The 14,743-nt window shown below is 45.8% G+C and overlaps 1 protein-coding gene across 1 annotated transcript in view; it reads right to left on the minus strand.

Annotated features, from left to right (window-relative positions):
• The window catches only part of CACNA2D4 (calcium channel, voltage-dependent, alpha 2/delta subunit 4), a 136,117-nt gene that overhangs the window by 62,603 nt on the left and 58,771 nt on the right, over positions 1 to 14,743 (minus strand). Inside the window, exons 25-26 of the mRNA XM_009995223.1 lie at positions 14,481 to 14,608; positions 10,815 to 10,895 (exon numbers count right to left, since the gene is read on the minus strand). Coding sequence (XP_009993525.1) covers positions 10,815 to 10,895; positions 14,481 to 14,608 — 209 coding nt within the window. The remainder of the gene's footprint in view (positions 1 to 10,814; positions 10,896 to 14,480; positions 14,609 to 14,743) is intronic.

Here is a 14,743-nt window from a genome sequence, read left to right on the forward strand (position 1 = left end):
TAGTTGCCTGGAAAAAGAGCCCAGCCTCCACCTGACCACGGTCTCCCTTCGGGTGCTTGAAGAGTGATAAGGTCCCCCCTGAGTCTCCTCCAGGCTAAACAACCTCAGCTCCCTCAGCCTATCCCAAAAAGATTTTCCCTTTAGTCCTTTCATCAGGCTTGTTGCTCTCCTCTGGACCTGCTCCAGCACCTACCTCAATATGCTTCTTGAAGAGACAGGCCCAGTACTGGACACAGTACTCCAGGTGAGGCCCCATCAGTGCTGGGTACAGGGGGAGAATCACATCCCTGCTCCTGCTGGCCACACTATTCCTGATACAAGCCAGGATGCCATTGGCCTTCCGGGCTACCTGGGCACACTGCTGGCTCATGTTCAACTGGTTGTCAACTAGTGCTCCCAAGTCCCTCTCTGCCAGGCTGCTCTCCAGCCACTCTTCCCCCAGTCTGTAGCATTGCCTGGGGTTATTGTGGTCAAAGTGCAGGGCCCTGCACTTGGTCTTGTCACATGTCATGCCACTGATCTCAGCCCATCGACGCAGCCTGTCCAGGTCCTCCTGCAGCTTCTTCCTACTCTCTGGCAGATCGACACTCCTTCCAGCTTGGTGTCATCTGTGAACTTAAGGGTGGACTCAATTCCAAACTCAGGAGCTCAGTTGTCCTGAGGGCAGCTAGTCTTTTTGTTAAAGACTGAAGCAAAGAAGGTGTTAAGTACCTCAGCCTTTTCCTTATCCTCCATTACTAAGTTACCCCCCTCATCCAATAAGTAATGAAGATTTTCCCTGGCCCTCCTTTTGCTATTAATGTATTTATAAAAACATTTTTAATTATCTTTTACAGAGATGGCCAGATTAAGTTCTAGCTGAGCTTTTGCATCTCTAATTCTCTTTCTACATACCCTTACAATATCCTTAAATGCTTCCTGATTCACCTGCCCCTTTTTCCAAAGTTAATGGAGTCTTTTTTTAATTCTGAGTTCTGGTAATAGTTCCCTGCTCAACCAGGCTGGTCATCTTCACCATTGGCTCATTTTTCGGCACACAGAAACAGCCTGCTCTTATGCCTTCATAATTTCATTCTTATAGCAACCCCCACCTTCCTGGGCTCTTTTGGTTTAGAGGGCTGCTTCCCAAGGACTCTCTGAACCAGCGTCCTGAATAGACCAAAGTCAGCCCTCCAGAAGTCCAAAATTGAGATTTTGCTGACAACCCTCCTAACTTAACCACATAGTGAAAATTCTGTCATATCATGGTCTCTGTGCCCAAGATGACTGTCAACCACTACATCTTCCACCAGCCCTTCCCTGTTAGTAAACAGTAGGTCTAGCATGGCACTACCCCTGGTAGGCTCACTTACTTCCTCACTGCCTATTGCTATTTGAGTCAGGGTCTTCGGTTAATGTTAGCAGACTAATCCCATGGTTGACCATGGGTGAGTGCTACAAGTAACCTTTTGCCAGACTCTGATAGGTGATCTTGCTGCTGCCATCTTCCCAGACTGACTTCTACCTTCCTGGCCCTTACAACTCCCCTGCTTTTCCTAATCTTCTGTAGTTTAACTAAGTGATTCTTATGTGGCATTGTATCAAGTGCTTTACTATAATGCAGAGGTGAGATCTTTGAAATTTCTTTTGCCTACCAGGAAAACAATAATCCGAAAGCAAGCTACTGGGTTAGTGTGGTATGATCTAACATTGATAAGCTCATATTGCCTGACTCCCTCTCCCCCTAACTGCTTGGTAATATTTCTACTTTCCTTCAAGATCTCCTTTAAAGTGCTACAAACATGATAGAGGTCACACTTACGGGTATGAGACTGACAAACTTATTTCTCCCTCATCCTTAACCATAACCACTGAATTTTCACTTTTCCAGCCTATCTGGAGTCACCACTGAGGGTAGAGTTAGAAAAACCCCCCCTTGCTCTAAGTCTGTGTTTTCATGTGCCATCTCTCCCAGGGCCAGAGAGCACACAGGCCGAGCACTGTGATTGCACTAAGCAGCACGAACTGCTTATTGTCAGTAGTCAGCTTGTTTCTTTCCCCAAGGATGACATTGCTGTCCTTATCAATAACTTGGGCAGAGAGCTCTCTGGTTTTTGTTCAGATTATAGCCTCCCTGATCCTGACTTCACTCTTGCCGCCCAGAAGTGGCCTCACTTCTTACTCTTTTTTTTTTTTTTTTTTTTTTCTAAAAAGCTGAAGAATCTTTTGCTTTGTTTGTTTTAATCTCCTTTGCAAGGTCTAACTCAGCTTGATTTGTAAGCAATCCTCACTTCATCCCTACATTTCCCAACCTCAAAGACACAGCTTTCCTTGCTTTCTGTTCTTTTTCCATTCCACAGACTCTCTGCAGAGCCAGCTTAAGCAGCCTAAGCAGCTGCTTGTGGTGACAGACAGATGGAGGCCAACACAATCAGGCATTGCCATTTACTGACTCCCCAGAAACGTGGGCTCCACAGCATCCCCAAAAGCTGAACTGCTCCCTCCTCACACTCCACAGCTGCCTATGAAAGCAGTGCCCAGAGCCAGCAGCAGGCTAGCTCTCCACCCATAGGCCCTGGGCAAGTGGGGCTGTCCATGTCCTGCCTGGCTCCTGCACACACATCTCTCCCCTGCTTTGGGAAAGCCTGGTACTTCCTAGGGCTTCCAGGCAAGGGGTCCGAGCCAAGCTCTCCGTCAGGCAGAAGCAGGATGATCACTTTCCAACTCTCCTCTCACACTCCATGCCTCACCACCCAACAGCGGGCCCATACGCACTGCACCCAGCACCTCTGCATGTAGAGCAAGGATAGGGAGAGAAAAAGAGAACGGCTATCAGGACAGCCTCTTTATGGTACAGACAGTGAAGGCACAGCATATAAGCATTAGGGAGGATCAAGGAATATATCTGGGAATAGTAATGCAATAGGGCTCTAAGCAAACTGGTCCGATCTCATAGCTGACCCTGCTTTGAGCAGGAGGCTGTCTAGAGACCTCTTGAAGTGTCTTCCAGTCAGAATTAACCTATGGTTGGTCCTATGAATAGACTTCTATATTGCAGTGATGGAAAGCCAGAGGAGTGAAAGGACTCAGGATAGGAAAGTGCTGGCAGTAGGAGTCCCATTGCATAGCCTTATGATGAGGAGATTTGTGCCTTAATTGGATAGGTAGGGCCGGACAAGGGCAACTCAGGAAGCAAACAGGCCGAGTTTGGTGGCAAAAGGAATGTATCTTAGGAGCAGACTGTAGCTGTTCTCAGATGTGGTAAGTTTCTGTGATTCCCACCCTGTTAAACTTGTCTATTTGTGCCTTGGCTGAATTTAAGCCAAGCCACCTCAAAATACACTTCCTATAACCTTTCCTACTGTAGTACTTACCTCCTTCATTTCTACATTTACAGACTGCTTCTGTGAACCCTTTCAGCATCTTCTCCCATGACTTTGCTCCTCTGCTCAACTATAGGTCCTAACACAGGTCATGACATCAATTATACCTATGCTGAGGCTATGGAACTTGCATGTACAACACTGCTTTCCTCCACGTACTTCAGATGTGGCTGTTGAGGAGGGACACAGGTGAGTGTGTCAATGACATGGCCTTGCAATCACACAAGATTTAGGCATGCACCCTGTTTGATCAGAGTTGTTAATGCCACTTGCTTGGCAGTCTGGATCTTCACACAGCTCTCAACGGAAGGGCCTGGCCCATTCATGACCCTCCCAGTTTGTCAGTCGCCCTGAACACTGAGTGCACACTGACAAACTCTACACACTGAGCACACTTCCATGTCCACAGAGATGTACATACCTGTGTGCACACACAGAAAACACATCAGTACGTAGGCCCACCACAAACAGAAATAAGTGCAAATTACTCTGGGAGTATATGGACCTGTTCACACCCCTGGCTACAAGGGCAGACAGGTGCCATAGCCACACAATGCACTGCAGAGAAACTGCTCGTGTGTACAAGAACACTCACGTACACACAAATCCCTTCACACATGGTGCAGCTACACATCCTCCACATACATCATGCTCCCACTGGCCCGTGTGGTCCCAGGCCAGAGGTACAGGTCACTGCTGATGCTGGCTAGGTAGGAGTTAATGCAAGAGAGGCTGGGAAGGAAATTAAAAAAAAAAAAAAAAAAAAAAAAAAAAAAAAAAAAAAAAAAAAAAAAAAAAAAAAAAAAAAAAAAAAAAAAAGTAGAAAGCCCAGCACATGATTCTTCTCCTATCACATCTGTGCATCCTGGAGCGCAAGAGTAATTGTCTGCAATGAGTCAGACCAAAAGGCACAAGGAAATGGTTGCCATGACAACTCGTGCCCTGCTCTAATTCGGCTCAGAATTAAAATTATATCAAGTAATTTGCAAGCAAAGGGAACACAGCAAAGGCACTGGGTGCCAATCTAAAAAATCCAGCTATATGCAAGCCTCTCCTGAGCCAGTGTCAAGGGCTCTTTTCCCCTCAAGCGTGACAGCCATGGCAATCAGAGGAGGTACAGAGGCAGCAGTGATGGATAACCTCAGGTTAGATGATTTCTGCTGCACACAGCAAGAATGGGCTTCTGGGCTGGAGCTCCAGGCTGGAACAGGCTACAGGACCTGGGATGTCCCAGAGCAACGCCTCACCACACCCCACAAGAAAAATCCTATTGCTTCCAAGTTGTTATGGTGTCCCATTGAAAAAAACACCCTGAAAGAGCTGGTGAGGGCAGGATCCAGGCAGAGGCACCTACCGACAGTGGTGGCTCTGTGCTGGCTGAAGGAATGCCCACATTGTCTGAGGAAAGGGAGGCTGAATCACTTAATGTTTTTCTACTGATAAGTGGTGCAGCAAGCAAACTCAGTTGAGGCTACAAGGAATTACTTTGGCTATTATTGGCTATTGTCTTTGCTTTTCCCCCAGCCAAGGGCTCGTTCCCAAGGAAGTAATGCCCAAACACACAGTGAGGAGGCACAATCCCTATGCTGAAGGTCTTAGAGCCTACACAGACAACAGATACACCATGGAAGAAAAAGAAATTGCTGATGTCCAGGCCTAGGGGGCAGAATGTTATGGAAGATGTCCCTCATACCTATTTTTATATTTATTTTATCCTCAAAAGAGTGGTATTTGACTCCCTTGTCACCAGTTACTATCTATGAATTGAGACATCTATATGGAGTTTTGCAGACAGATGCCTGCTCTTTCTGCCTGTACACTGACCTGGCTGGAGGATCACCAGCTCTTGACAGGGAATCATGTGGCCCCAGCACTGATACCAAACCTCAGTGAAAGGCAGAGTTTATAAAAGCAGAGTCAGTGCAAAATAAGACAACCATCTTCCTTTTGTTTTGCTTATGGAATGGCTTGTGTCTGTCCCAGAAACACCCCAAAAAGCAACCTTTATGTTTAGAAATTTCTTCTTCAAGGCTCAGTATATAAAGTAGATTGCAATGTATGGCAGGCACATGGATGGATGCAAGATGCAAGAGACACTGGTTTTGGCACACCAACAGTGTGCAATGCTGATATCCTGGCCTGCAGGCTATTGGCTCAACCCTCAGGCCAGCCAAACCTGTACTGACTGGTAACAGCCTCCAGACAGATGTCCTGAGAGGTGGAGAAGGCATGGCTACTGTTAGTACTAAAATCATCAGCATTTCTGCCTTACCAAGTGCATGGCTCCTTCAGATGCCTCACATTTTGTCAGATTAAAGGGATGCTTGAGAAACTGCCTGGGTTTTGGGGGCTGCCAGGAGGGAATGGCAACAGGCAGAAACCAGATGTAGCACGTGATGGGCTGAAAACATGTTGAGTTTTTCCTTCTTCCTATCCTTGGTACCACTGAATGCAGGGGAGACAGTGACTTCAATAAAGGCACCTGGGTGCTGTTACAGGAGTTTGGAGAAGTCCCTGCACTGGGACACTGTTGACACAACCTCCAGCATTAAAAGAGGGACAGCATTCCTTCTGAATACACATTCCTTCTGCAGCACACATTCAAGAGATCTGCTGCTCTCAGGTTTTGTATAGATAATGTTATGCTGGTTTCTGGGCCAGCCTAGTGAAGTAATTTTGATCTTCCAGCTTGGATGCAGTTAGTCCCATGTAAAGGTGCTTATGTGCTATTGTAGCTTATTTCCATGTATTTTAGCAACTTCTACAGGTGCAACCATCACTTTCTAGAGAGAAGATTGAAATGTTTTATCCACCCTAGGAACAAAGCTGTAGAAATACAGAGTTGTGTGTAGATTAGTTTGAAAAGATGCCACGGCAACAGAACTGCTAAAAAAGCCACCTGTACCTCATCTCCCTGCTCGCTGGAGAGGATGAAGAGACGTCAAGCTGGCCAGTAATAGCTTTTCAAATTAAGGGCTTCTGTTGGACTGATAGAAGTTGGATTTTAACCAGTGGGATAATGGAAAAATTACTTCCCAGTACCTATTTTTCAGACTGATAGATTTCAAATATTTCTGGAAAAAAAAATGAATAATAATCTAAGCTTTTTTGAAAATCTGCTCCCGCTGTGAGTACAGAGCTCTTCTGAAAATACTCGCAATAATTCAGTGTACCAAAACCCCCTCTCTAAAATAGGGGCAATATTTCCCTTCTCTCACTTTTCTTTGAGCCTGTGAAGCCCTTTCCCTAAATACATCCCATGTCATCACGGGATAACAATTTCACTGTGGCCAAACCACTGCAGATAAGAACTAACAGTAGCTTCCAATACACAGCAGACAGGTATTGTAGAAAGTAAACTTGCATTTCCCACAGGCTCATTTGGATTTGTTTTATTAGGTACCACGGAGCCTAAGCATGCCCCATGGCTTGCTAGTATTGGCTGTCTCCCATCCCTGAGACATGAAAGCCATGGAAAGGAACATAATGAAAAGACACTCCTACCAGACCCTGTTCAGACTGGCAGCCAGCTGACAACCACGTTAACTCGAACAGTGAGAAGGTCAGGCAATGAAAGAGACGTCATACACAGCCCCAAGTAACAGCTAAACTCCTGTGCAGATTCCAGCAGTTTCACTGGGGCTTTCAATCACTAAAAGCTTCTGTCAGCAGCTACATGTGATTTCTGCAGCGCACCACCCCCTGAAGACCAGAAAGCCCAAGGCTACTGACTCACAGGAGGGAGCAGATGACAATGCTATCTGGGGCAGGACTTGGCTTGGGGAGAGTGCCATCACAATTCCTTATTTTTCATTTCCAACAAAGTTAGTGTGCGTGAAAGGTACTGAACTGACATCCCAGGAGAACAGCTGCCTTTAATTAATTATAATTAATCACCCAGGCATTACTTACTGTTTTCATAGTGGTTTGAAGTGCCAAAGCACAATATAGCAGATAGATATTATTAATCCAAAGAAACAGGTATAGCCAAGCCAGAGGTAGGTTTGTGTGTGTGGCTTCCCACCAAAGAGATCACATCAACTCAGCTTGCACAAGGAGACCCTGCCTCTGCTTCCCCCATGTCCTCTGAGAAACTTGTGGGTACCTTGAGCCCTTTGTAGGTCCTCTTGTGCCTCAGGTACACAGGCTTGGGCCATGGGGGAAGGAGAGGGATAAGTGAAAAGAGGAAAAGGTAGGGTGGGAAAGAGGACACCACTTTTTTTCTCCTAAATTTGGCTACCTCTGCACTTGTCTTTGTGTGAACTAGCCCCTCTAACAGTGAGAGGAGCATCTTGGTCTCCCCCTCAAGCCTGTTCTGAGATTTCCTACTGAGCCAAGGCAGACCAAAACAGGAGGAAAGAGACCCTTGTACTCTCCCTCCACCTCTGCCCTCAGCCCTCCAGCTTGGCTGCTTTCTAATTCCATCTGACTGCTCCCCCATGTGCTGACAGTGTCCAGGCCTGCGTCATCTTCCTAGACATTTGATTTTCCAGTTCGCCTTTCTCTGCCTTGGCTGGAGACTGCCATTCCTCTGCCAGAAGAAAAGGGGCCCAATGCTCCCTGTCACTGGTGTCCTCCCCATGGGGGCAATAGGGGTGCTTCCTCTCCACAGGCATGGCTGTAAATCCCAGAGCTTAAGTTTTCACTGAATGCATAACGAACATTTTGGAGTGCTTACAAATCCCCCCCAAGCACCATCAAGTCAAACAAATGACAGTAATAATCAGTGGCAGAATGACAGGCCAGTTCATATCACTTGCACTTTTACAGGGGCATGTAAAAAGCCTCTGTTCTTCCGCTTTTACAGAACAGCACCTACCCACAAACTGCAAGCCTACCCAGCTACTTGGCTTTTTGGGAACCAATGCTGGGTACAAAACTGACTTCTGGTAGTATCCTAAGGCTAAATGAACACTGTATCAAGTCCACTCTAGGCTGATGCCATCAGAATAACAATAACATCAATCTGCTCTGCTTGCCTCTTACCGTGTCTCCACTCATTCCTCTTCCATCATCCTGCTCTTGTATTGAGGATGGTATCACAGCATTGCCCAGCATCATTTGTGCTGCAGTCTCCACTGTAGAGTGAAGTCCCTTAGAATTTGGCCTCAACCACTCAGGATTATTATATTAGTGTGAGGGGAAAAGAAGAGAGACCTATATCCTTACTCTCAAAGCTGCTATCCTCAAGATAAACAGCCATGGATTTAAAATTCTTTTATGTTCACACCACCATAAAAGAATTCTAGCAGTGTGACCATAATATTTTTATTTTTTTTTAACCACTACTGGTATTATGAAAGATTCACATGATTAACCTAGTTACTCCTGGAAACAAACAAAAAAAACCAAAGCAGATGGTAATACAGTATCTTTTTGTTTACTGAAACCCCAAAAATGTTTTAAACCCACATCCAAGCCAGCCAATGGGACATACATCAGCAAACCTCTGCACTTCCACGTAAGTCAGTGGTGGCTACAGTTGAGGGCCTGAAGGATTTTGAACTCTTTGGGAGAAATTCTTCCCTTCAGTGATGCCCTGCAGCCCATACTTTGAATGAAATATGGGTAGTTATTCTAAATGCATAAAAAACAGAATAGAGAACACCCGAGGTGGATGTACCATGTGTGGAAGTAAGAAGATGGTTGTGGCCAGGTGACCTAACATGCCTGATAGCGACAGGGACTGTGGTACCTTTAAGGAACAAAAGTAATTGAGAATTCATGTCTGTGTCTCAACTTCTGCAATTACGAGTGAGGAAACCGGTTTGTTCTGTATCATTTCCACACTGACAGCAATTTTACCTTATTATTACCATTTTAACATGATTTCCCTATTCTCTGCTGCTTTCTCCACCTTCTTCTTCCCTCTGCAGAGGATCCTGCCCTTTCACAGCATGTCCACACAGACAGTCAATTCAGCATTCAGCATAACTGAGGGCGTGGAAATCTCCACAGGGGTTGTGAAAAACGCTGCTGACAGAAGAGAAATGGCTCAGTCAGGGGCAGATCCTCCTGCCACTTGTTCTTGCTCCAGCAGTTTGACCCAGAAGTTTCCTTCCTTGCTGAGTGCCAGATTTACTGCTTGTGTGCCTCTGCTCTAACTCATAGGCCAGGAAAGGGAAGAAAAGGATTGAGAAAAACAATTTTTTAATGAAAAAATGTTTTTTCTCCTCCCAAATTCATGCTTAGAAAAATGCTCCAGTGCTGCACTGGGACCCTTGGTATAGTTTCAATGCTATTTCATTCTCTGCTAGATATATTCATAACAGCACAAGTTAGTATCAGTTTTGATAACATATTCTATGACCCAAGCACCTGCTTAACATGAACCTTACAAAAGCCATCTCTATTTCACAGGGGTCTCTGCACAGGTTTCATAATAATTTTCTGGCTTTGAGCTTGAAATTGTGGTCTGTTAGTGAAAAGTATTCTTTCATAACAGCTCTCCTTAATCTTTTAAGTACTTTCTCAATGTCCAGGAGATAGCAATGGCTGACTCTTGATCTGAAGGTACCTGCTATATGGTCTTCTCTCTACTGGATATTCCTATAACAAAGTCATTGTTTGGTATCTATTCTGCTTGGTCATTCCTTCCACCAGACAGGACTCCATTCTTTCACAAGCAGCTCTGCATTTCAGCATGTTTTTGGTGATAACTACTCCATTACCTGTTCCAGCAAACTTTTCCCTTAGACAGTGCTTCCAGATCTTAAAAAATTCCACTGAGCTACATCTTCACTTGTTCCAATACTCCTCCACAGAGCATTTAAGTTGGATATGATGCCAGCATCATTGATGAATGCAGCTTTGTTTGGTTAAATGGCTGCTCCATTTCACTTGCGAGTTTACTGTAGTTCTGCAAAGGCTGAAGCAATTACTGCAGAAAATGGTAAAAGTTTCACAAGTTTTGGGGTTCTGTTGGAATTAGTGTGCTTTATCAATTTTCCAGAAGTGGATGCAGAGCCCAGTAAAAGTCTGCCAAAACTGACTTAAAGGTCAAGTTACAAAGGTAAGTTTGGCAATGTTTATGTCTTAATTGGAAATCTAGCAACAAGCCCATTCCACTGGTGAATGTTATTTTTCAGCTGAGATAACAATAAGAGATGCATGAACACGCTGTTCTTCCAAAACCAAAAGTATCTCCTGCAAACGGTTCAAAACCTCTATGGACTTCTTAACCTACTCACTCTCCAAGGAAATACTCTCAAGACACAAATTCACCAGCATTGAAGATGGGAAGTTTCCATTCAAACCATTTCCTTTTCAAAAGCTTGTCAGTCATTCAGTACCTGTTCTGATATTCTCTGTTTAGCCCAGTTTTCAACATCCCAAGCTATTGCAGCTGCTGTCATTTCCCCTCAATGACAAGATAACAGCTCTCTGCTCCCACTCTCAATACAAGAAGCAACCATTTCATTAAAGATAAAGAGAGAAACCAGAGTGTCCTACCTGCAGCAATACCCATCTTTCCATTCACAGTTACAGCCACAGCCGTGCTCACTGTCACCACGTTTGGCAGGCCACCTCCCTCTGTCAAGACACAAATACAGCAGGATTACAACCACAGAGGAGTAAAATGCAGCAGCAGCAGCTTGCTCACATCCAGGCCAGTGTGTATTGTATACCTCAATCCTGAAACATCCAAGAGTTGGAAGACTTAATCTTTCAAGTCAACATAAGGGGCTATGAGTAGATATTTTTTTTTCCCTCTAGATAATGTCCTATGATAAAAGTAGCATCCTCAGCATAAAATGTAAAGGACTGGTCTCCTCAATTTGGGGCATGTAGACCTTCTCTTAGGCCAGAAAGCTGCTCTGCTTCATGCATCACCTAACCTCTGCAGACAGAGGAGAAGCAGGACAGGTAATCATAACACCAGCTCTTGCACAGCAAAGGCCAGGCTTATGCTTAGCTCTGTTACCCAAGCCAGGCCAGCCCCACAAACCGGAAAGACAGACACAGCACTTGCAGGTACTTCCAAGGTGCACTCCATTTTAGAAACAAAGTCTTTTGGGACTTTGCTACCAAAACTCTGTTATGCCCCAGGGTCTCCTGATTATCCTTTAGCTGCTGCTTTAAGTGTTCTCTAGGTCCTGTGTCACATCTGCCAGCCCTGCACAGATCTCTTAGCTCCCATAGGGCACTTAAAATAGCACGGCCGGATAGGTTTAAACAACAGAACCTCACCTCCCCTCTATCTGTCAGTGCACTTGTTTTAGTCTGCAATTGTCCATGTGACAGATTCAATTTCTGTATTTTTTTAAAGCGATTAGATTAGCTTCAGCTGGGGCACCTCTTTTGGAGCTGCCAGGGGACACTGTGAAGGTCAGTGTGATCGATTTAGCCTGTAACTGATCCCCTCCTCGCGTGCTGTATGGAAATCTCTTGCTCAGACAGATGGGCCAGGGATTCTTTCCTTCCCAAGAGCTCCAGCATTTGTTACTGCTTTCCATTTCTACCTTCATCATTCTAGACGGTTCCCAGTGTGTCCAGAGCACAATTCAGTGTCTCCCACAGTTTAGCCTGGAGTCTCTCACTACTGTATATATATATTTTTTATTTTATCTTATTATTTTTTTTTGGACAGAAGCCAGATTATTTGTCCAAGGATGTCAGAAATAGTAAAGCCCTTGTGAAACAAATACCCAGCCAATTTATCCTCACATGTCTTGAGCCTGATCCTGCCATTACAGTGAACCCCAAATGTCTTGCTCTTTCTAGGATGGGACGAAGAGGAAAAATACACTTAGCATCTCTAGAAAAAAATCCAAAAGCAAACAACATACACATGAGATATCTGGGCTGCGAGAGCAGTTCTACTTGCAAAGACTGCCCTGCTGTTGTCTTCCCTCCGGGACTTTTAGACACTGGAAGGAAGTATCCCAGATAAATTATTCTGATGACCTGCAGCCATTCCTCCTGGTTTCTTCCCCAACTGGAAAGTTTTGGGCTCTTTCTTCTTACGTGATGACAAGTGCATTTGGCATGAAAACCCCCTATCACAGCGCAAGCATATATCCAGTCTCATGGAAAGGATGAAAGGGGGATTTTGGGATCTAATCATCAAATATTTTTTAAGAAACTGGGTGGCTTATTCTGGCCAAAAAGTGGGGCACCCCTGCTTCATCAGATGTCAAGGAAGGGCCTGGACTCTGCTGATTATGAAGCACTGTGGCTCAGAAGCATGAGTATGATTTCCTGGCTCTTCAAAGGCATCTTCTTGTGTGATCTCATGGATCACAGTCTCTCTAAGCCCAGCTGCTTGTCTTTAAACAGATGAAGGATCTCCCCTACATTCAGAACATAAGGTCTTCAGGGCTAGGCACTACTTCTTACAATGTGCCCACAGAGCTTCCAGGTGAATTGGGTCCTAGACCAATAGCCACACAATACAACAAACAGTGGCACCTGCTTGTCTACTGTGTTTATCCATGCAAAACTACCTGTGACTTCTCAGAAAGCTGCATCAAGCCACGACCCCAATGTTTAGTCAGCAGTGGCTACTGGGGCCAGGGTAATGTCTGCCTTAGGAAGTCCCTCTGGGTGACACTGACTGGTTTTCTAACCCCTGCTCTATTCCAAAGAACAAATGCTGTGGCATGCAAGGGAGTGAAACATCGCTCCTGCTATGCCTCCCCCTGTCTCCACATTTGCGTTTTAAGTGAGATGTAAGGGTGCTGGGCAGAGAGGCTTTCATGAAAGGTTTAAAGAGTTTTATTTTTCCATCCCTCTACCTTGGCATCCTGGTTCATCTCTTGCATCCCAGTCTGGTTTTCTCCTCTGCTACTTGCTTTCCCACCCACCAGCCTCCCACCACTGCGCCACAAAAAGCTTTAACAGCTAAAGTGCTGAGCTCTGTGACAGAGATGGAGTGCTAGGGGCCAGGGAGGAGCACAGAGGGGATTTCTGCCTTCTGTGTATGAGTCTCACATGAGTATTTTGTTTTGGTTGTTTCAATCTAGGCTCTTCAGCTCTCTTCCAGCTTTTGAGGAGGTCATGGTTGGCCCTGAACACTCACAGGAACCAACATTCTAAGCAAGAGACACTAAAAAGCCACTCCTTGCTTACCTCTTCGGTTTAAGCTCCTTAGCTGAGCAAGAGGTGGCATAGTCTACCATTATGATCAGACCAAGGGATCAGTAAGGCACCCTCACCAAGAGGAAACTATGGAAAAGCTCTCCCTTTTCCTCCACCCATCTTCCATAACAAACCCATGCTTTCCTGTCATGAAAAAGTGGTGATGGAAAAAATTACTCCCTCTGAACTTGTATTTGCTGAGTGAGTGCTTGCTGATCCCACATGAGTCCCATCTGTTACTGTCATCCAGTCCTCCCAGTGATGTTCCTTACCAGGACTAGGTCACACATGTGTCTAATTCCTTCTGTGACACCTTTCCCTTCCCATTCTCCTGGTTCACATGTTCTCCATCCCCACAAGTACCTTATGACCCCCTGCCTCCCTAAATCCTTAGGTCTACCCAGGCTTTCTTTGCATTTCCACGGAACCTTCACCTCCTGTGAAACCTCATGTTACACAGCCCTGCCTTTTACACAGCTTGTAGCTTTGTCTTTCCACTGTGTCCAGTTATCTTGGCCGTGACCCCATCTCCTCTGTGCTGGTGTGAACACCAAGAGTCCAGGTCTCAGCACATCCCACTAGGCAAGAGATGGCAATAAAGGGATCAGGATGAGCATGGTGTGTGTGTGTGTGTGTGTGTAAGATGTGAAAGGGGTTTTCTTCCCTCATTGACCTCATCAATGTTTACAAATATGTAAGGGGTGAGTGTCAGGGGGACGGAGTTAGGCTTTTCTCAGTGATGACCAGTGATAGGACAAGGGGTAATGGGTGTAAACTGGAGCATAGGAGGTTCAAGGTGAATATCCGAAAACATTTTTTTGCTGCGAGAGTGACAGAGCCCTGGAACAGACTGCCCAGGGAGGTTGTGGAGTCTCCTTCACTGGAGACATTCAAAACCCACCTGGATGCGTTCCTGTGTGATGTACTCTAGGTGACCCTGCTCTGGCAGGGGGGTTGGACTAGATGATCTTTCGAGGTCCCTTCCAACCCCTAGGATTCTATGATTCCCCTCTCCGTTAGCGTTCAGGCTGGGGTTACCTGAGTCTTCTTCTGCCACAATGCTGTAGATGAAGCTCCCAGGGGGATGCTCGGCCGCCCGGCGGTACCACAAAGGGAAGTGATCCATGGTGAAGATACTTTCCTTGTCCTTCCGTGTCAGGAATTTCCTGCCGGGAGAAAACGCAGGGGAGGCTCTGTACAGTGCGGAGCAGCGGCAGCCTTCCCTGGGGCAGGGAGCACGACCCGCATCCCACCCCCTGCGGCTCGCCCTGGGCCACAAGGAGCCCGGAGAGCCCCAGGGG

Source organism: Chaetura pelagica, unplaced genomic scaffold (genome assembly GCF_000747805.2).
Source record: "Chaetura pelagica isolate M959 unplaced genomic scaffold, ChaPel_1.0 scaffold343, whole genome shotgun sequence".
Taxonomy (NCBI): domain Eukaryota; kingdom Metazoa; phylum Chordata; class Aves; order Apodiformes; family Apodidae; genus Chaetura; species Chaetura pelagica.